Below are 23,096 nucleotides of genomic sequence, written 5' to 3'. Positions count from 1 at the left end.
CACAAGGTGATCTTAGCACTTGGGATCCTGCACCTTTAATCCCAGCACTAGAGAGGAATATGAGGCAGGAGGAGACAAGAGCTGAGGAGTCTGAGGTCCAGTGGATCACCCCTTTGGGTCTGAGCATTGGTAGAGGTGAGAACTCTCCAGTGTCTGGCCGCTTTGCTTCTCTGATCTTCAGCTTTAAGGTCCTGTCCCCAGGTTTTTATTATTGGAGTTACAGTCCCACTAGCCATGTTTAGAGTGCTCAGTAACCATGTGTGGATGACAGAACTGACATGGAACATTCTACTAGATGGTTGCTGAAGTATTTATTTGCCCAACACAGGACTCAAACTCCATAGGTACCTCTTGGAATTTTATTTAAATACCACTTTATAACATTATCTGCACACAGTACACACATTTTTGTGAACTAACACATGCTGTATTAGTTTTGATGTTAACAAAATATAAGCATCTATAGACTATATTCTAGAGTGACTTTATTTACAGGGTGCTTCAGTGTCAGTTAGGTTGGGTCACATTTGAAATTTGCAAGACTGCAGGGCAGGCAGGGCCCAGTCCTCCTCTGATGACCACCTGCATCCATTTGCATGGTACCCTCAGGCTGGCTGCGTCCACTGGAAAGGCAACCAACCCTGGGTTCTTCTCCCACCCAGCACTCAGTTCCACACCCATCCCCCAAAGCCTGGTGCTGAAAGTGAGGGTGTGGGGGCAGGGTGCCCCTCTTCTAAAGCAGCAGTGTGCAAAGAACAAGTGTCCTAATGTTTAATCAGGGACCCAGAACTCCGGCCTGCAGAACAGAGAGTCGGAGTAGGGGTGGGGGAGGAGGACAATGGACTTTAACCTATGGTTGATGACCTGCTGGAAGTGCCTCGTGGCTGGGAGGGAGGCAGCAGTGTGGCATTTAGTGTTGCCTGGAGAGTTCAGATGGGAGTCGGATAAGGTAGTATACAGCCGTAGTCCCAGCACCCTGGAGGCTGAGGCAGGCGGACTGAGATTCCAAGACCAGCCTGAGCTACAAATCAGAACAGAAGCAAAACCTGATCTTAATTCTTTGTTCTTAGGGGCCTGGGCCCTGAACATGAAGGGTGACTTACTCATCTCTCCCTGTCCCTGTCGCAGAACAGGGTCTCCTTTCCAATAGGTGCTGACTCTGTTACTCTCTTCCTCATCAATCTTCGGTGGCTCCTGCACTCTCTAGGTTACATGCCTCTGACAACTATTCAAGCCTGTCAGAGTCTGCCTTCCCTGCTAATCTTATTTTGAGACAGGGTCCCACATGGTAGTCCAAATTAGCCTGAAACGTGTGGCAATCCTGGGGACAAAAGTCTCCCCAGTGCTAGGGTCACAGGTGTGAAGCGCTGTACTTGACTTCCATTGCAGGTTTTCTTTTTTCCTTTGTTTTTTTTTCGGGACATGGCTTCTCTGTGTAGCCCTGGCTGTCTTGGAACTCGCTCTGGAAGACCAGGTTGGCTTCGAACTAGCTTAGATCTGCCTGCCTCTGCCTCCCGAGTGCTGGGATTAAAGGTGTGCGCCACCACTGCCAGCCACACTGCTTGTCTTTTGAGGCTCTTTGACAACCCCGGCTCCAATCTCTGACTTTGCAAAGCTGTCCTGTCCTTGGGAGCGGGGTGTGATCACCCACTCTCTAATCTTAGCTACATTTGCCACCATTCATGAATGCATGAAAGTCACCTCCAATTCTAAACACCCTTTGAGTTCAGGGACCAGTCCCACTAGGGCCTCTGTGACTCTGTGCTTCTCTGTGGCACAGTCAGTCCCGCCCAAGATTGTCTATCTCCCACCTTAGTCCTGGAGGGCAGAACAACCTGTGTAGCTTTGTGGGCTAAACATGTGGTAAAAGCCCCATAGGTGTTGCGGGGCTGAGCTGAATAGCCATTTCTCGGCTGCCATCTCTATCTCAGGCATGTAAGCCACAATACAGACGTGGTCAAGATGAAATACAGAAGTGTTTATAGGCTCTGTGGCAGATGGCAAAGTCCTGAAGTCAGAGCACTGTTTGCGCGTGAAGAGCTATGACGAGGATGGCCTATCAACACTGACCTATTAACACTGTCACCTTAGAGTGGTGTTCACCGGATAGGGACTGCTGCAGGTCCTATGAGGCCATCTAGCTTGCCTACAGAACCCAGAGAGGGCAAGAAACTGGAGGTTTGAACCTTCTGGCAGAGGTGTGTAGCCCCTCTGGATTTAGTGGCCCATGAGAAGACTTTTGAGGGAGTATGCTCTCTGGGTTCTGGGACTCAAGATTTCCTGTGATGCCCACTAATAATAGAGACTCTTAGGGTCCACTCCAGGTCCCCTGAACCAGGTCACTACAGTTGGAATGAGGAACCTACATTTTAAACAAACCCCTACGGAATTCTGACACCCATAAAAGCCTGCCACTCTCAAATGTGCACATTGGTCCAGGGTCTGGGGATGGGGGTAGGGGAGCTAATCATGAAATAGACAGGAAGAAAGCTGCAGACCTGTGTGTGAAAATGCCTGCTCTGCCTGGACCCAGCTGGGGGCTGGAGACCCCGGTGGCCCAAAGATGGGAAACAGCAGATGAAGCTTAGCTAGTGGTCTAAATGGAAAGGAGGGAGGAGATGGAAGTGAATCTGTATGAGGGCTCCCGACTCTTCCCAGTAGCCAGGTGTGCTGTATAAAGAGTAGCTTGTCCTACTTGGACTTCAGCATGTCCTGTGAGGCTGGACAGGAGGTCACAGGGACAGGAGGTCACAGGGACAGGAGGACACAGGGACAGGAGGACACAGGGACAGGAGAGTCACAGGGATAGGAAAGTCACAGGGACAGGAGGACACAGGGACAGGAGGACACAGGGACAGGGGAGTCACAGGGACAGGAGGACACAGGGACAGGAGGACACAGGGACAGGGGAGTCACAGGGACAGGAGGACACAGGGACAGGAGGACACAGGGAAAGGAGTCACCTGGAACCTTTCTCACCAGTTTGAAACAGAGAGGACTGAAGCCCCCTGCCCCATCCTGTCCTCCTTGCCCTCTGTTCTCTTGACTTCTTGAGGGAGGAAGCAATGAAATAGTCCTCGCAGGACTTGAACCAAGCCAGTTTTCAGGACAGGCCCAGCAGAAACTCACCAACAGGTCTTCACAGAAGGCCCATGTACACCACCAAGGTGGAGGTGACAGCTTATTCCACTCAGGGTTGGCCCTGCTGGGCTCCATAAAAGGGACACCAAAGTCGTCAGAGCTATAGACTCATGAGTGAACCAGGTAGAGCTGAGGCATGCGTGTTTGGTGAAGGAAGATCGATTGGGGAGGGTTCCAGCCTTTTGCTGGATCTGCAAAGAGGGAGCACGTGGACTCTCTCTTGCTTTTACGCTAGGGAGTATGTGGTAGCCTGCAATCACCACCTGATGCTCACTGACCGTCCAAGGAGATAAAATGGCTTCAACCCCCACTGGGCTAACCTGCCACACAGCTCACCTGGGACATTCCCCAACTATTTGAAATTTCCAAGGCCACGGTCATCGAACGGCTTTTCTGTCAGAGACAAAGGCCTCCCAAGATCATCTTGTAGGGTTCTCAGTTTAAAACCAGGATACTTGAAAGGCAGGTTGAACAAAGGGTGGAACCATGGGTGGTCTGTGGGCAGTCATATCCCCAAGGGAGGCAGATCATTCCTTCTTGGTGTGCTCCAGAACACGGTAGGGAACCCCAGGGGTGCTTCTGGAGCTATGCTCCTCCTGCATGACGGGCAGTGTGGCCGGGGTGTAGATCTCAGAAATGTTGTCATTGTTTTCCAAGGCCCCATAGGAAAAAGAAGCTTTGAGGTCAGGCTGGACCGTTGTCCCTTTTGCATGCATGTCCTGCATACCTGAAATGACATCCATGCCCCCAGTCATCACACGGAAAGGGAGGCTGCACTTTCCTCTCTCTCACCACAGACCAACTAGAGCCCAGGGGCTGACCAAGTACAGTACTGATTCCCCAGATACTTGAGGGTTAAGAGGAACTACTCATATTTACATGGGAGGAAGGAATGTGTTTGCATCCCGAGTAGCAGCTGCATAGGACAAAACACTGCACCCTGGATGTGGTAGATGCCACTTTGCTGTTGAATTAACTCAGGGATCCAGGAAGCTTTCTTAGCATTGAGGAAAGAGGGCAACTTTTGCATCCTGGAGACCCAGCAACAAGAGAAACATTGTGATGGCCGGAGGGAGTGTTCCATCTTTGACCTTAATATTCCGTCTCTATATGCAGGGTGAGGTGTGATTTCCATTTCCATTCAGGGGAAATAAAGACCCAGCTTTGTCGTTGTTGTGTTATCACTGTTTCTAGAGACAGGGTCTTACGTTATAACCCTGGATGACCTGGCACTTGTTAAGCACATCAGGCTGGCCTTGAATTAACTGCCTCTGCCTCCTAAATGCTAGGGTTCTAGGCATGCACGCCCTTCCCTGGCTTACAGAACTTAATCTTCAATTCCTGTGACCTTTTTCTACAATCCCTCCAGGGGATCACTTGGGGGCCAACTCTTTCCCTAACTAAGTGCCAAATGTCTCCTGTGAAAGGATGGTAACAGTTGGCCTCTCGCTGCCTGGCATACCCTCTGCACTGGGCTAACACAACACAGCTGGAGACCAGCACCAGCAGTATTGGCAGTGGCTGAGGTGTGCTGGTGTTTGGATGACAACATATGCTCTTTCAAATGTTCACCCAATTTTGTCTCATCTGACCCTTAAGGCCATGGAGAAGGGATAGAGACAACCAGAAACAACCTGAGAGCCACGGCTGCTGAGAGGCAGGGGCAGGGTTGAACGCAGGCTGTCTAAACTCTAAAGTCTGCATTGTTCTTAACTGGAGTGGTATGCGGCCTCCCTACAGACTGAACTTAATCCCTAAACAACCCCAGGACAGAGATAAACCAGTACCCCCACTTCCTGGATAATAAAACAGGTTCCACAAGACACAGTAGCATGCCCAAGGTCATACAACTAAAGAGCAGCTGGGACCTAGTGGGAGAGCCTGCAGCTTTAAAGTCAGCTGGGGAAGGTCTCTAGCCTCCACGTGACAATCGATGGTTGATTCAAGGACCAGTTTAAGAGCCTATGGTCTGTGCTTGGGTGCAGACTCCATCAGCAGAGTACATGCCTGCTTGAGTGCATGCCTGCTTGAGTGCATGCCTGCTTGAGTGCATGCCTGCTTGAGTGCATGCCTGCTTGAGTGCATGCCTGCTTGAGTGCATGCCTGCTTGAGTGCATGCCTGCTTGAGTGCATGCCTGCTTGAGTGCATGCCTGCTTGAGTGCATGCCTGCTTGAGTGCATGCCTGCTTGAGTGCATGCCTGCTTGAGTGCATGCCTGCTTGAGTGCATGCCTGCTTGAGTGCATGCCTGCTTGCCTAGCATACACAAAGCTGTGGTCTGGACCCCAAGCACCACATACATAAAATTGGGCATGACAGCACACGCCCATAGTTCTAGCATTTGGGACGCAGAAGCAGGAGGTTTACAAGTTCAAGGCAATCCTCTGTCATATAGAGAGCCTGTGGCTAGCCTGGACTACACAAGACCCTATCTTTAAAAGAAAAAGTCTATGGTTTGGGGCCCATGGGTGTGGCTGGGGAGGTAAGGGCGTCTACTGCTCAGAGGAGAGTTGGTTTACTGAGCACTGCATAGCTTTGAATTGTGTCAGTGCCTCCAGCCTTATGCCATCAGTCCTCAAGATGTGATGGGTATGGATTTGTACCGTAGAACATGGAGTGTTAGGGGTATTGATTAGGGGTTTTAGGTTTGGGTTGGGGGGCCTGAGGAGGGTTCAGGATTTGACACTGTTAGGAAATGGGGTACTCCTGTCCCTGAGGACCTTACTGATTCTCTTTTAGAAGACTGGACAGGGCCCAGGCTGTGGTATTAGTCAGTACTGACGGGCACTCAAGCCGGGTTAGGAGCAGCACCTCTGCTCTCTGTGGTTTGGACAATGTTCATGCTGGGTCTGTGTTCAGACATGGTAACAGAGTGTTCCTGTCTATGTACACACCCATGCAGATGAGCATGGCTCTACTGAGGTTACTCTGAGACATGGTTTCTATCAGGCCAAGGACAACAGAACCAGTGGAGGCCCCATTGATCCTGATGGCCAGGGCTGCTTTCTCTTCATCCATCTAGGAAAGGCCCTCCAACTGTGATGCTTCCTGAAGTCCTGGAATCTGAAGACATCAAACCAGACAGTCAAAGGCCAGATCACATGACCAGAGAAGCCAAGTGACTGGAGAAGTGCCTCTATTGATGAGCGGGCCAGTCAAGTGCTGAAACACTGAGTGTGTGTGTGTGCGCATGTGTGTGGATGCATGAGTGTGCTGCGTGAGTGTGCGTGTGCCCATGTGCATGTGTGTGTGCATGAGGAGGCTGGAGGTTGGTGCTGTGTCTTCCTTGACCACTCTCTGCTCTAGACTTTTTGAGCCAGGGTCTTTCACCTTGAGCTCACTGACTAGTTATATTGCCCCTTCCAGCACTAATACTACAGATACCTGCTGCTGGGCTGGGCTTTTATGGGTGTGGGTGCTGGGGATCTGTATGTGGGTTCTCATACTTGCATAGCAAACATTTTATGCACTGAGCCATCTATCCAACTCCCAAACTTCAAAGTTTTTAAAAGAAAAATGGAAGCAAAGGTAATCAGGCATCTGCTACATCCTAGGCACTGTGTCAAAGCCTTGACAAACATGCACCCCATAACCCAGAGATGAGGGGTCCCCGTTTATGCGTGGGGATGAGAGGCCTCAACACGTCATACAGGGGAAGGTGGCAGAATTTGCATCTGAATCAGGCCATGTGAACTCTATGAGTCCAGTGGGTTTGTCTCAACTGCAACAGGACAGGGTCTCCAATCTTCAACACCTCATTTCCTACTGGTCATGAGGTACAAGAGCCACACCTACAAACTGGTCATGGAATCCTGGTATCTAAGATCAGCTGATGCCACCCTACTTCCCATCAGAGAAATACATCTGTATGTATGTACACAGGAACATGTGTATGGACAGACACACAGGTTGTAAACACACAGACACACGGGGACATACACATACTCGCACACAGAGTTGACACCTCACCTATCTGGGATTCAGCTATCCAGCGCCCTCATCTATCCGGAACACAGCCGAGAAACAAGGAAGTAAGCAGAAGAGGCATCTGAGCAGCCAGGATCGACGTTAACACAGTCCACGCACTTACAGCCCGAGCCCTGAGCTGCCAGGAGAAACCTCAGCCCCACTCAGCCACTCTGCGATTATCCACGCGTGGCTGAGTCGGGTCAAATGAAAATGCTGACATGGGGTTCTTTCTCTATTCCTACTCAGGCAGGCTGGCCACAGCAAGCAGGGCAGATGGCAGCTTAGTAGAGCAAGATAAAACAAACAGACAAACAAACCAGTAAGCGGATCCAGCTGGGGCCACTCGACACGGGAACACATCAATCAGTCCTGAGAACACACTTGGGTCAGGGCATCAAAACCTAACAGTTAGGCCGTGCTGCCATGTAGACCAGGCTGGTCTCGAACTCATGATCTTCCTGCCTCAACCTCCCAAATGTTGGGATTATAGGTGCATGCCACTACAAAAGTTTAAGAGCTGCTCTCGATGAGGGAGTGTTTTATGTGGCTGACATATGTGTTCATGCTTTGCTCACAGATTATGTGACTGGAGAATGGGTGATGAGGCTGTGGAAAATGTTACAGAAAATGCAGGATGACCTGGTGGTCAGCATACCAGGCACACTGCACTTCTAAATAAGAACACTCCTAAAGTCAGAACACTGAATTCTGAAGTAGCGCGAGTCACCGGTAGCTGGCCTGGCGACGAGTCTGCACTCCCCACGTCATCTTTAATCTGCATAGAGCCCCTGGTGGTGTGAGCGTTCACTGTCCAATCCGAGGTAATGCGCTGAGCAGTCATAGCAGGCTTCCACTGAATAAGTGGATGCTCACGTGCAATGAAGCAGATGCTGTTCCTGAAACTGTCTCCGGAGTTGGCTTATGTCTGTGCTCTTCACTAACCTACGGGTATCGTTGTCTTGTTGGGGGATGCCCCGGTAAAGGTGGCAGAGAGAGTCCCATCTTATATACTTAATATAAAGATGGCTTTTGGGTTCAAGTGGTAATGTTAGTGGGCATTAGCAGCCTGAAGAATTTATATCAGCTAATCTAGCCCAGGCTAATCTAGTCTTAAGTGTCCCACTCAGTTTTCCTAGCTCACAAGCCCCACTCATCCCTATCACCTTGTGTTTGGCTGACTGCTAAGTGTATTCAGGGCTAAACATGATTTGAGCTTGTGTTCTCAGTGCAAGCCCTCAGTTCCCCGGGGAAGTACGAAGGTGCAGGATCAAGGTTATAGCGCTGGATTCATTCATGTTATCTTTCTTCCTCTCTGTGATCACTCTGTCTCTGTTTGCAGGCTTGGGGCCTGGTACCGCTGATTGGAACCACATATGGTGTAAGTCGGGGGTTTTGAAAGACCTAAGAACTGGCAAGGGGTTCTCAAGGCTGACCGAGGTGCCTCAGCCATCACCTCCTCGTTTGAAAGGAGAGATTAAAAGCCATACAAACCAACAAAAAACAGGGCCAGAACTCACATCACAGCACACCTAATCTGCACTGCATTTCCAACACCAAGTAGCAGTCACTCTACAGGGGCAGCCAGCAGGGCACGGGTGTTCGGGAAGGGACATTGTTACCTGGCATGGCGTCCATGGAAATATAGGGCTCAAATGGAATGGCCTTCTTTCTGTTTCTCGTGATTAAGAACACACCTAAGAAGGCGATGAGGCACCTGAAGACAGGAGACACGAGAGGGGGAGAAATGAGACCAGGAGCAACCATGAGGAAGGGGACTCAAGGGCAAGTGGCAAAGGGCCAGCTAAAGGGAAGGCTGAGAACATGGGGCTTGCAACCAGCAAGGAACAGCCTACAGAGGGCAGGGGCCACACACCCACAGTCTCTATAAACTGGGTTCAGGGTTGTCTAGACTCTTCAAGGAAAATGCTTGCAGCATGTGGCTCGTTCACTCCCCTACGGCCAGTGTTCTCAAAAGCATGCCTTTTAAAAAGCCATATTTTTAAAACTAAACATGTTTTATATTTTATTTTTGTTTACAAATATTATTTTTTCTACAAATTTATTTTTCATTTTACATACCAACCCCAGTTCCCCCTCTCTCCCCTTCTCCCGTGCCCCCGAGCATATTTTTTGTTTTTTTGATATGGGGTTTCTTTGTGTAACCTTCTCTGTCCTGGAACTCGCTCTGTAGATGAGGCTAGCCTCAAACTTGCCTGTCTCCCTAGTGCTGGGATTAAAGGCATGTGCCACCACTTCCCGGCTCTAAAAAAAGAAATCTTCATGATCTGAATTCAGTTGGTATAAAGGTCTAGCAAAATGAAATGAACAAATACTAGGAAGTCCCTGTGTCTCCTAGTCCAACTCGCTCAGGAGCTGGCTATTCTTCAAGTGCTCTCTCTGTCTCTGTTGCCACCCCCAGAGCCAGGATTAAAGGTGTGTGTGACCCCACTCGGCTTTTCTTTTCTTTCAGTTTATGTAAACAAGCAGTTTCTTAAAAATCAAGGTGCAATTTACAGGCAGTAATGCATAAATCCCAGGAAGAAAGATGAACGGTTTGTTTACATTAACCTGTGTGTATGTTTATCTCCCAGGTCAAGACCAAAAGATTTCTATCCCTTTAGAGCAGTGGTTCTCCACCTTCCTAATGCCGTGACCCTGTAATACAGTTCCTCATGTTGGGGGGACCCCAATCGTAAAATTATTTTGTTGCTGCTTCAGAACTGTAATTTTGCTACTATTGTGACTCGTAATGTAAATATCTGGTATACTGGAGATCTGATATTTGACCCCTGGGAAAGGGGTCGTGACCCACAGGTTGAGAATTGCTGCTCTAGAAGGTTCTGTGGGTAAGTTCTATCTTCTGAGTGATGGGAATAGAAATGTGTGCCACAATGCCTGGTTTCATTTGGTGATGGGGATGGAACCCAGTGTTTTGAGCATGCCAGGCAGGAACTGTACCAAATGTGCCCCAACCCAGTTCCTGGGAGGACCTCGGTGCCTCTTCTCTTCATGGCCACCATGCCCAGAGTCTCTACCTCCTGGCTTCTCTCCCTGCAAGTTATATTTACGAGAAATGACAAGACGAAAGAAGGCTGCAGGCCTTTGAGGGAGCAAGTTTCTCATTTTTGAGGCCATCCAGCACCCTCCGGCTAGCAGCTTTCCCAACTCAGGGACCAAGGCTGAAGCAGTGGGCAGGGGCAGGGCCTGACTAGATGAGGTATGACTTACCCCAGTGCAAACATACAGATATGCAGAGCTTCTTCCCCCAGGAAGTCCAAGTAGAAGATTGCACCTGTGCAGCAGCAAGGGAGAGAAGAGATCATGACCACTTCCTGACCTGCCCACCCCGGGTAGGCTCTTGCTATTTGCTCTTCTTTGCAAGGTACCAAAGTGACCAAGAACACTAGGACTAACATGTGTGAAGGCAGAGAGTCTCCTCCAACTGCCCTCTTGGGCTCCTTATATCCCCATATTCAAACAAACAAACTTTTGGGATGATACTACACTGATCCAAACAGCAAAGTTCTCATACATACTTCAATTCCCATCTCCTGTCATTAACCACAGGTCATGATAATTTTCCTGCCTCAGTTTCCCAAGTGCTGGGATTACAGGCACAAGCCACCATCCCTGGTTTGTTTGTTCCTTCCTTCATCTCTCCCCTCACCCACTATTTTTGACAGAGTCTCATGTAGACCAAGCTGGCCTCAAACTCCTTATGTAGCCAAAAATGACTTTGAACTTCTTATGCTCCTTCTTCCATCTCCCAAGTACTGGAATGACGAGTACGGAGAGCCAGACCTGGTTAATGCAGCATGGAGCATGGGACCCAGGGTTCTGTGCATACTAGGCCAGAATTCTAACAACTGAACCACATCCTAACCCAAATGACCAAATCAGTTGAAGAATCCCCTGCCCAGGACCCATGAGCAGGAGGAACAGGGGAGGTTTGGCTTATACATATTGCAATTCTAGAGAGGAAGTGTTGTTAGGAATGTAAAACTACAGCTCAGAGAAAGTAAGTGATTATTCCCTGAGCCACAAAGTTGGCATATGTTTACTGGAATGCAAGCCTCCATCTCTAAATCCAACAGCCTCCATAAAACCCACAGGCAGATCTGATGGGGGAGTCCTTCTGTGTATATGTCGTCCTACTGGTTTGTTAACAAAGCACTGTTGGTCAATAGGGAATCAAGATAGGTGGGACTAGGATTTGAAGAGGGTTCTGGAAAATGTAGTCAAGGGTAAGGAGTCTCCATGTGATCCCAGGGAAGATAGGACATGTCAGGATGCCGTCCCGGGAAAGATAAGTCCTTATAGAAATATATATTAGTAGTCATGGGCTAATACTTAAGACAGAACTAGCCAATGAGAAGCCCTGGGCATTGGCCGACAACACTGTAACTAACAGGGTCTCTGTGTTATTTGGGGTGGACGCAGCACCGGGACCAGGCTGGCGGGAAGAATCACGGCACACAGATTCACAAAGTAGAGTCAGGTGAGAGGTAGATCCCACCCCCACCCCACCCAGGGACAATGCCTGGGCAGGAAACAGACAATGAAGGGCTGCTCTCACCTGCTGTGATGGCTGCTGTGGTGGACAGGATGTAGCCTACGCTGGCAATCAAGGAGGAGTCATAGATCTGAGAGGCTTGACTCAAAAACCTGCAACACACAGGTACCTGGGTCAGGGGGCTGCGAGCTAACAGTGGAACTTGGGGTGTAAGACAAGGCATAGGGGTTTCTAGACCTGTAAGAATGGCCTCTCCCTACACAGGGTGGCATGCATCCCAAGATTTGGGGTCTGAGATTGGCCCACAGACTGAGGCCCGTCTGCAGCTTGCCTCTGACTGTGTGACTCTGGCCATGGCCACGCCCGTCTCCTCACCCCTGACCCCCATTTCACTGGGTCCACACACATCCCAGGACACTTTCATGGGGCTTGTCACATCTAGCCCAATGTTGTAATTTTTTTTGTTTGTTTTTTTACGAGACAGGGTTTCTCTGTATTGCTTTGGAGGCTGTCGGTCCAGCCTGGCCTCGAACTCACAGAGATCTGCCTGCCTCTGCCTCCCGAGTGCTGGGATTAAAGGCGTGCGCCACCACCGCCCGGCTAATGTTGTAATTTTTAAAACATTAGGAGCATATTTTAGTGGTTACTGCAATGAACAGGAGAAAGGGGAAGTTGATATCGCTCCTAACCTGTCTGTGGTAGACACCACCTTCATGTGGGAACCGATCCTTTGTCTGATTCTCTGTTGACATCGAAGTCAGCATTGCACAGTTGCCCACAGGTACACTAACCACTAAGCTAACCATCTGTGCATGGGCTGTGTCCCTGAGCGCTGTGGGGTGGACTGTGGCTCTGGGTGCTGGGTCCTGACTGGGAGATCAGAGGTTTCTAAGAAGTAGCAGGAGTCCCTGGTTGTCCGTGTGACCCTGATCTCTCAGTACAGAACCTGTATACTTGGTTAGGGTTCCCCTTGGGAGGGCTATCATGTCCTGACAGTTAAAAGGATAGTAGTGACAAAGCCGATGACGTGTGTGGACACCAAGCTGGGGCACTTCAGGCAGACCTATGGGTCTCAGCTGCAGAGAGTGAAGCTAAACCCCAGAGAGCTCAGGGGGACTCGGCGGAGCAGATGCAGAGGGGCCCAGATTGGGAGCCTGGTGCCTAGGTTCAGCTCTGGAACTATCACGTCCTAGCTATGATTTCCCTCCACCTCCCAACATGGGACAGACAGTACCATCTCCATGTCCAGCCCGCCCTCCCCCCAGAGGGTGCTGTGAGCATGGGTGAACCGAAGATGGGGGCTCCCATCAGCAGCAGCTGCTGCTGCTATGGCCCTCAAGGTCAGGTGGCTGGTGGGTGCTGAGCCCAGGCTAGACCTAGGAACCTGACCTTCAGGGTGGCTCAGCCTCACCCGCCATTTTGAATCTTTCTGGCTGACTGATTCGGGTCATCACCTACCCTATTCATGGAGTGCCACTCCCTCCCCGTCCCCTGGCAGGGGGGCTCTAGGACTCAGAGGGGGGCAGGACTGAAGCCTACTCTCAGGACTGCAAAGCTTCATATCACCCATACTCAGCGGCAGACATGAGTATGCACTCTTTTCTCTGTGAGGATCCGGGGCAGAGTTCTCAAGCACAGGAAATGACAACCCTGTTTCTCTAAGGAGACAAGCAAACGCCTCCTAGGTGACTGCACGGCTTCTCTTCAAGTTCCCACAGGGCAGATGACGGGAGGTGAGGCTGTTTCTCATAGTTTGAGACAGAGTTGCACTTGGGGCAGGGGGGTGAGTGTGTGGGGTTTCCCCCTGCCCTTTGAGCTCATCTCTGCCCTGATGCTAAACTGGCTCCCCGACAACTTCAGAAGCAAACAGAACCAGACCCTGAGGTGGAAGAAATGCAACGCACGTGGCCTGGTAGACAGCAGTGGCCACCATGCACACGAACATCACGTAGAAGATCGGGTAGTCCAGCTGCAGGTTGCCTTGGATGGACAGCACCAGCATCCCTGACACAGCCTTGACCGTCACCACAGTCATGGAACCTGCGGAGAGCAAGCAAGCGTGTGGGTGGCCTCAAGAGAATGTAAGGTGTCAGATCCTCAAAGGACTTGGGGGCAGAGGGGCACCAATTCCTGTGGTAAAATGGCACTATTGGATAAGTCAGCCTTGCCCAGGACTCCCAGATCTGGGCTGACAAGTCAAAGGGAGGGATAGGAGGTGCCCACAGCTATTTCCAAATGTCATCTCACTGTGTGTACCCTAAGTTCAGGTTTATGTCCCCAGACTACATGGAGGTGGGCTCTTTGTACAGACACACAAAATTTCCCTGAGCACCAGCTTCATGATAATCCCAGGATAATAAGTGTACAAAGAACTCGGGAATTGGGGCTTTATAATACTCAGTCACATGTATTTTCTGTGGGTTTTGGGGCCGGAGAGATGACTCAGTGGTTAAAAACATTTGCTGCTCTTTTATGGGACCTGAGTTCAATTCCCATCTCCCACATGGCAGCTCACAACCACCTGTAAGTCCAGATTCTGGGGGTGACACCGTTTTTGGCCTTCATGACAATCGAACACACATGGAGTATCTGCTCCCCACATACACATAAATAAAAGTAAATATTTTAAGAACCTCTTTGTTTTTGGTGTGTATGTGTGTGTCAATGAGTGTATATAGAGACAAGATTTTTGACATAGGGTATCTTCCACTTGTTGGTTCCCTCTGTCTCTCTGTCTCTGTCTCTCTTTTAGGACAGAATTCTTACTGAACATGGAGCTCATCCATTTGGCCAGGTTGTCTGGCTAGTAAACCCTGGGAATGCTCCTGTCTCTGCCTCCCTAGTGCCAGGGTTACAGGTGCACACCCTGTACCTGGCTTTTTATGTGGGTTCTGGGGATCCAAATCCAGGCTTTCAAGCGCTCTATTGACTGAGTCATCTCTCAAGCTCCTTCCATATATTTCTTTACTCCAAGAAGTCTCTAGTGCTATGTACCTTTACGTGTATGCAAATCATATCTTTATTTACTTCAAAATTATAACTCTGTAACGATGCATTTATATGATGGGCACATGCACATATGGTATAGAACATGTACAGGAAATGTCACTACTTAAAAGATGGAAGGAAAATGGTGAAAGTTCTGTTTTCTTCCTGTACATCCCGTGACTGTCAAGGCCACCTCACTATGAGGATCCATTGCTGACCTCCTAGTAGCTTCAGCTTGCAAAGTGTCACATTCCCCGTCAAACTGGAGTTAGGAAAAGCAACTGGAGAAAGAGACAGAAGAGGCCGCAGCCCTGACCGGATGGCTCTGCCTCCTCCTCTACCTCACCAGCTTTCTTCCTGGGCCACTGCTCCGGTCTGCTGGCCCCTCCTGAATGCTAAGATTGCAGGCACCGGTAGCTGCTGAAGTGAGGCGTGCTTCACCACACTGTCCATGCCACCAAACAGCAGATGGGACGTGAAGGGAGGGGGCGTTGATGACTCAGGTCCTAATCACCTCAAAGTCACAACGGGACAGGGGACTGGCCGCAACTTGGGTACACCCAAGGACGCTATGTTCAAACAAGCCAGTTACAACAAGGCTTCACGGGGCCAGGAGTGTAGTATACGCTGGTAACCCCAGCACATAGGGGGCTGAGGCAGGAAGATCAAGAGTTCAAGGCTAGCTGTCCACGAATAAAAAATGTAAGCCGTAGATGCAGCTCAGTTGAGAGAGGGCTTGCCTAGAACTCACAGATCCCTGGGCTCAGTCCTCACGCTGCCTAAACGGGGTGGGGCGCGTTGCAATCTTAGCATTTAGGAGGAGCCAGCAGGAGGATGAGAAGTTCCAGGATGGCGACACAAGGTCAGTCTGGGCTACTAGGGACCCAGTCTCAATACAAATAAACAAAGAGCCATATTAGGATATAATTCCAGTTATAGAAGATGTTCACAATGTTCATACACAGAAGATAGGTTAGTTGTTGCCCGGGGCTGGAAGAGGGGGGATGGGAGTCACCGGTACTCTCAGTACAGGGCTTATTTTTGGGGTGAAGATTTTCTACAATTAGATTGTGGCTGTGTGAGTCTGTGACTATAGCAAAGCCCACACAATGGCTTACCTTGAGCAGATGGATCACGTAGCATGGGCTTCCATCTCAACAAAGCTGTTTTAAAAAGTAGTTCAAAATAATGCCAGCCTGTCTTCAGTGACACATATCTGTGTGGTTTGGGGGTTCTCACCAAGGTGGGATGGGGGGATAACATGTGGGTGCCTCTGCCCATGCCTGTTTACATCTTCCAATGTTGGTGCTTTTCCTTGTCCATTTTGGAGTGTTGTGTAGAGGAGAGAAACCAGACGGACAGCCCTTGCTCCTGCTCTGTTGGACACTGGGTGACAAGCAGCATCCTTGCCTCTTAAAGCATTTTCCCCCCTCAGCATCCATCCTCTTTAGGGAAGGAAAACCTGTCTGTTCCAGCTCCGTTCCTGCTCTCTGTCCGTACAGCCCTTTGAGGGTACTGCTGGACAGCTCAGGGGTTGCTCTGAGGTGACCTCTGACCTCACCTAGCTTACCCCACTTCCTTCCTTCTCCTGTGGGGTCACTGTGCACACTTCCGTGGCTGTGGTCCGTGTGTTTGCTCGCCTTTCTCTTGCTGAAGATGGTCCTCTCTGAGTGACCACTTGGGCCCTCAGTTCTGGACACTTGGAGGACTCAAGATTTGAGCCAGAGTGTGAGAAATGCTAGGATCCACCTCTGTCAGCCAGGGAACTCTCCCTGTGGCCACCTGTGGAGTGACCCCCTTGAGCTGGCCTCGTGAAGCTTCTGCATGCAGAGCCACCAGTCACGTGCAGGGCTACTGGAGGTGACAAAGTGCTATCATCCAGAAACCACTTACCAAGCAAGGCCACCAGGAGGAGAATCACAACGATGCTGTTGGCATTCTTCTCCTTGTAGAAGTATAGCAGCAGGCAGAACAGGACGATCGCCACCAGCTGCAGAGGACATCAGAGACCACCATGCATTTAGTCAGGAATTCGACATGCATCCTCTGTTCTGACCAAGCTCCAGTGTGAGTGAGTGAGTGTGTGTGTGTGTGAGTGTGTATGTATGTGTGTGTGTATTTGTGAGTGTGTGTGTGTGTGTGTGTGTGTGTGTGTGTGTGTGTGTGTGTGTAGAGAAAGAGGAAGGCAACTGTTGGGCCCGGTGGCACACTTGGGAGGAGGCTGTAGGAGAAGTGACAGTTCAGGGCTGGTTGCACAGTGAGTTCAAGGCCAGCCTGGGTAACTTAAGTCCTATCTCAAAATAAGAAAGTAAAAAGTGGCTGGTGCAGACAAATGGTAGAGAACGTTTCAGAGACATTCCAGGACTGGGGTTCTATATCCAGGAACAACAACGCAAACCAAATCAAAACAACAACAACAAAAGCAGCAAAATGCCATCCCCAAATGAGCCAGGTACTTAGGGAGCCATTTGGTCAAGCCACAGGTACACATTCTTTGTCACCAAGCCTCAGGTGGGCACAGCTTCCAGGGTAGAAAGAAGAAGGCAATTGCTGGGTATGGTGACCCATGCCTGAAATCCTGGCACTTGGGCAGCAGAGGTGGGGGGATTTTGAGGTATAGTCTAGCCTGGGCTATATGGTGAGACTATGTCTCAAAACAAAAAAAAAAAAGGAAGACGGGTGGAGTTTGGGAGTCGCAGGCTGTAGTTGCATCTGTCTCTGAATCGCTTGTGTGACCCTGGGCAAGTCTAAACATCTCCAAACCTCTGCCGCCTCCACTGCTCAGTGGGGATATGACTCCACTCACAGGGCAACAGTCAGCGCTATGCTGGGTGAACTCTCCCCACAGGCCAGACACCACACCCAGCATGGCCACTGCATGCACCTCCTTACACCAACACAGTATTGTGAGGTGGGGACTATTACAGCCCATGTAGCCGATGGCAGGAACAGGATTTGAACCTGGGCCGCCTAAGGGTCCATATCCTTTCCCAAAGACCATGCTGTGTGGGGCTGGAGGCCTAGAGACCTGCATGGAAAAGCTGCTTCAGCAACAGAAAGCCCCTCGTAGCTAATGCTAAGCTCACATTGTGAGAAAATGTCCTTCCCACCGTTTCTAGATGAGTGACAGTGTGTCCCCTAAGGAAGCCAGCCCCAGCACTTAGCATTGCTAAGGCTATTATCACAGAAAACTGTGATGTAATAATGGCTCAGCTCCCCTGGCCAACCCCAAACGTGTACTGGAGTCTGTTCATTCCCCAAACTAATGGGGGAACATCAACAAACAGCCATTTTAAAGTGAGAGATCTTAAAACGTCCCTGCAACCGGAGGCCACTAACTCAAGCTCTTCCATGTCCTCTGTCCTGCTCTCCCTCCCAGGGAGTGTGTCTTACCCAGTCGTCAGTCTGGACGTGAGTCTCACGCTTTAGGGGGGAGTCACACGCCATCCACGTGGTTACTGGTGGATACCCCGCCATGTGTACTCAGACTCAGTAGCACTCCTGAAGCTGTGTGTGCTGGGGTGGGGGCACCCCAGTTTTCAGCTACTGCCTGAAATGACCCGTTGTGACTCGCCAGTGAATGCTAGCATGGCACTTGGTGTTAAACCCTAAGATGGCCATGCACGTGTGGGTGTCTCAGGAGAGACCAGGAGTTGTGAGATGAGCTCAGTGACCTTCCATATCCACAATTTCCAGCATGTAGGGAACCCCCTAGACATGTGTTCCTTGAGTTTGGTTCAATTCTTTCAGACAGTGGCACTGTCTCATGTCAGTCCTGGTGAAGCCACTGAGCCCTCCACAGAGCATCTTCTATACTTAGGTGACTTATTCACAGCCTCATGCTGCACCCCAACAACTCCAAGTCTAGTCACTTTGCTATGTCACAGATAAGGAATGAAACTTGTCTGAGGCCACACAGCACACACAGGAACTGAAGCCTGTTCTCTCTGAGTGAGAAGTCCATTTTGGGGATAGACTCAGCTAAAAATGTTTCTGTTAGGGGGTGGCTGGAGGCAACAGATATAACCCTAGCCTCCCAGGATCCCATCCTCTGTATTCTGGGCCATCTGAGGCAAAAAGGTGTTCTGACCCACTCAGAATTTCAGCCTCTCCATCCATGAGATCGGGAGGAAAACAGCCTAAAGCATTGAGAGAATGTGTAGTTCATAAACCCATTTTGCACTGTGTCAGCATAAGGCCAGCCCACAGCAGAGCTGTGCGAGCACCAAGGCTGTTTTCTTTTTTTTCTTTTGTGTGAGCTCTCCCATGCTCACACATTACTGTAAAAACTTTAAAAACTAGATCTACTGACATGGGCCTGCTGTTTCAGCTACACGAGAAGCTGGAGCAGGGAAGACCTCAAGGCCAGCCTGGGTTACACAGAGTTCAAGGGTAGCCTGGGAAACTTATTGAGCTCCTGGTTCAAAATTTAAGAAGTAAAAAGAGGGCCAGGGTGTGGCTCAGTGGGAAAACTTGCCTAGTATATGTGAAAGCCTAGGTTTCATCTCTAATGCCACAAAAATAAAAATAAAATTAGATGCATGATGTTAAAACATTGGAGACAGAGAGATGATGTGGAAATAAGAATCTATATCATAATTTCATCTCCCAGGGACAACTACCCAGAATTTCTGCTTTGCCACCTGCCCTTTATAGACACAGGCTGTGAAGACCCAAGACTGGCGGTGTACCGTGGATGGATTTGGATGCCATCTGAACCCGGCATGCCTGCAAGCTCAGTGGTCACCCCGTGCCTCAGTGGTCCCAACTGCTGACTTTGCAGTTCAGCGACTGGGACCTGACCCTTTTGCAGCTTACCCAGCAGAAGGGTAGGACTTTCACTTACCATGTACAGGAGAAAAGGCCAGCTCACGAGGTGCCTGGCGATGTTCTCGCCTGTCATTTTCTCGTGACTATTGGGTGCAAATGTCACTAGCAGGTAGGTGCCCACGATGGCCAGACCACATCCAACAAAGGACAAGACATAGCGCCCTGTGGGGAAGGAGGAGGAATGGTCAGGGGTTCAGGGCATGAGCCAGGTGCATAGGGGGTCCTTGGTGAGTCAGCTCAGCCTTTGCCTGTGCCTTGGCTAGTTTTATGTCAACCTGACCCAAGCTAGAGTCATCTGAGATGAGGGAACCTCAATTGACAAAATGCCTCCTTAAGGTCAGGTGGCAGGAAAACCTGTAGGGCATTTTTAAAATTAGTGATTGTTGGAGAGGGGGACAGTCCATTGTGGGAGGGGCCACCCCTGGGAAAGTCCTGGGTTCTGTAAGAAAGCAGGCTGAGAAAGCCATGGGGAGCGAGCCAGGAGCAAGCCAATAAGCAGCACTCCTCCATGGCCTCTGCATCAGCTCCTGCCTCTGGGTTCCTGCCCTGTCTGAGTTCCTGTCCTGACTCCCTTCAGTGATGGACAGTGATGTGGAAGTGTCAGTCAAACCGGCCTCTTGCTCCCCAACTTGCTTTTGATCTCAGCAACAGAGACCCAGCCGTCTGTGACAGGCCCCTGGCACTGCTTACCCAACAGTCTGTGACAGGCACCTGGCACTGCTTATACTTTTGGTTGTTCTTTACTTCAAAAGAGTAACATTCCTTAATGCTTCTTTTAAGGATTATTTGAATATTTTTGTGTATGAGTGATATGCCTGCATGTATGTGCACCAAGGAGTACCTGGTGCTTTTGGAGGTCAGAGGCATCAGATCTCTTGGAACTGGAGTTATAGACAATTGTGGTTCACCATGTGGGTACTGGGGATTCAACCTAGGTCCTCTGCAAGAACACCAAGTGCTCTTAACCACTGAGCCATCTCTCTAGGTCCCCTCAGTGTGTGTATGTGTGTGTGTGTGTGTAATTTGTTGTTTACTTACTCGATTTAATTTTCTACAAAACCTTTTAAAATTTTATTTTATTTGTACTGGTGTTTTGCCTGCATGGAGTTACAGGTGGCTGTGAGCTGCCATGTAGGTGCTGAGAACCATACCCAGGTCCTCTTCAAGAGCAGTCAGTACTCTTAACCACTGAGCCATTTTTTCCAGTCCAGTTTTTTTTAAAGATCTATTTTATTTATTTGCATGTATGTGCATTTGTATGCTACCTGCATGAAATCATAGGTATAAGACATCATGCCTATAATGCTACTGGGGGAGAGTTCATCATGGTATCTTCATATATGCTTATCATGTATTTTGTATACATTCACTCCCTTAAATGTTATTCTAAGAAGCTTAACAAGTGCACACTTTTAATCCCAGCAATTGGGAGGCAGAGGCAGGCAGATCTCTGAGTTATAGGCCAGCCTGGTCTACAGAGTGAGATCCAGGACAGCCAGGGTTACACAGAGAAACCCTGTCTCAAAAAAGCCAAAAACCAACCAAACAGAAACCTTAACAAAACTCGAGTGAAGGTTGACATGCACAGGAAGTGCTAGATGAACTCTCACACTGAGTTGGGGCACAGTGCCCACGTCCCCCCAGCACCCAAGACAGGAAAGGAGACATCAGGAGGGCCCCAACTCCATTCCCAGAGCTGACTACATGGTGGCATGGCCCTGACTTTGAGCAACACTGAGAGTGTCAACTGCTTTGGTTCTTTATGGACCTGACTTTGGGTTCCTTTGGTCATTCAGCATGGTGTTTGTGAGGTTGGTCTGCATCCTGTGCCAACTGGGTTCATTCATTCTTTTTTTGTTTGTTTTTTTTGAGACAGGGTTTCTCTGTATTGCTTTGGAGGCTGTCGGTCCAGCCTGGCCTCGAACTCACAGAGATCCACCTGCCTCTGCCTCCCGAGTGCTGGGATTAAAGGCGTGCGCCACCACCGCCCGGCTCGGGTTCATTCATTCTTACAGCCCAGCTGTAGCCTGTGTGAAAGTGACCCGAGCATCCACTGTCCTGCTGCTGGGCATGTGTTTGCTGCCTGGGGTTGTATAGATTGTGTTGCTGTGGACATTCCTGCCTGTGTACAACTGGACCACCAGATAGGTGATGTTTGGTTTGGTAGTTACACAGTTCTCCAAAAGTGCCTGTAACAATTTACACTCCCATCAGTACCGTGTAAGGGTTCTGTTTGTATTCTTGCTAACACTTACTGTTTTGTAACCATTGGGCTATTTCACTTTTTGTTGTTTTAGTACTGGGAGTGGAACCCAGAACCGTGATCACTGGACAAATTCTCCCAATGAACCATAACCTCCAACCCCTCACCCCTGCGCTGTGGTTCTAATGTGCACTTTACAGGGAAGTTCCAAACCTAGAATCCTGTTATGGGGAAGCTGAAAAGGAAATAAAACTTGTGGAATATTTGTTTAAATATTTTGAATACAGTACAAAGATGTGTTTCTGCCTAAGGTACCTTCTAATTGGTTTAATAAAAAGCTAAATGGCCAATAGCTAGGCAGGAGAGATAGGCAGGATTTCCAGGGAGAGGGAGGGAGAGGAGGAGGAGGAATCTAGGCTTGAAAAATGCCATAGAAATGTGGAAAAAGAAGAGCACACAGAATGGGAGAGAGGTAAAATCCAAGTGGTAGAATGTAGATTAATAAAAATGTGGGCTCATTTAAGTTGTAAGAGCTGGTGGGACAAGCCTAAGCTAAGGCAGAGTTTTCATAATTAATAATAAGTCTCCATGTTGTTATTTGGGAGCTAGTGGTTCAAAGAGAAATCAGATTACAGAAACTCCCCAAGCAGACTTCACAGTCCAACAGGCAACTTTTAAGAATGAATTTGTCCTTTTCCAACCAGCTACTTAATCTACTTGGAAGGAACAGACTCAATGCTGTTGTTACTCTGCCCAGAGGCCTGCCAGGGACCAGCATCAGGACCCAGGACAGAGTGGAGAGCAAGAGCCCTGTGCATCTTCCCTGGTGTCCTGTCATACTCTAGCGGGAAGGTCCAGCAGGGAAGGGCTATCCTGGGCATGGCCAGCTGTGTGCTAAGAGCTTTGGTCTACACAGCTGCTGAGGCAGGGCTCACTCTGGCTGTTCACTCCAGCAATCCCAACACTTTGGCAGTTTCCTTCCTGTAAATTTCTATGTAAAAGACTTTAGACACACAGGGAAGCTGGGAGAGTTCTGTAATGAGCACCTCAGCCCTACTGCCTAGACGGGTGGTTCTCAACTTATGGGTCATGGCCCTGGGGAAGAGTGACCCCTTCACAGGGTCGCATACCAGATATGCTGCATATCAGACATTTACATTGTGATTCATAACAGTAGCAAAATGACAGTTATGAAGTAGCAATGAAATAATTGTATGGCTGGGGGTCACTACAATATGAGAACTTTATTAAAGGGTTGCAGCACTAGGAAGGTTGAGAACCGCTGGCCTAGACACTGAATGGATATTTGACTGCACTGCACTTACTGAAGCACGCATCTAACTGCCTCCCACCCCCTCCTACTCCCCTAGTCTCATCTCTGACCCCCCGCGGCCTCTCCATTCTTTACTCCCTAGTCAGTTCCATTTCTAAGTCTCCGACATTAGTATACACT

General features: G+C 49.5%; 1 protein-coding gene across 6 annotated transcripts in view; it reads right to left on the bottom strand.

Annotated features, from left to right (window-relative positions):
- Positions 1-345: 345 nt before the first annotated feature.
- Nipal3 (NIPA like domain containing 3) overlaps positions 346-23,096 on the bottom strand; it is a 42,086-nt gene continuing 19,335 nt past the window's right edge. For 3 of the 6 annotated variants that reach the window (XM_021232684.2, XM_021232682.2, XM_021232683.2), the window contains exons 6-13: positions 19,457-19,602; positions 16,504-16,600; positions 15,729-15,773; positions 13,527-13,662; positions 11,686-11,774; positions 10,338-10,401; positions 8,729-8,823; positions 346-3,868 (exon numbers count right to left, since the gene is read on the bottom strand). In XM_021232684.2, the coding sequence (XP_021088343.1) occupies positions 3,669-3,868; positions 8,729-8,823; positions 10,338-10,401; positions 11,686-11,774; positions 13,527-13,662; positions 15,729-15,773; positions 16,504-16,600; positions 19,457-19,602 (872 nt within the window). In that variant the 3' untranslated portion in view covers positions 346-3,668. Of the gene's footprint in view, positions 3,869-7,109; positions 7,142-7,165; positions 7,390-8,728; positions 8,824-10,337; positions 10,402-11,685; positions 11,775-13,526; positions 13,663-15,728; positions 15,774-16,503; positions 16,601-19,456; positions 19,603-23,096 lie in introns of those variants that run through there. The other 3 variants (XM_021232685.2, XM_040756365.1, XM_005079604.4) reach the window with 3 other exon arrangements.

This window comes from Mesocricetus auratus, unplaced genomic scaffold (assembly GCF_017639785.1).
Source record: "Mesocricetus auratus isolate SY011 unplaced genomic scaffold, BCM_Maur_2.0 Super-Scaffold_100014, whole genome shotgun sequence".
Taxonomy (NCBI): domain Eukaryota; kingdom Metazoa; phylum Chordata; class Mammalia; order Rodentia; family Cricetidae; genus Mesocricetus; species Mesocricetus auratus.
The sequence above is the reverse complement of the archived record's forward strand: the minus strand, read 5'-3'. Positions and strand labels throughout refer to the sequence as shown.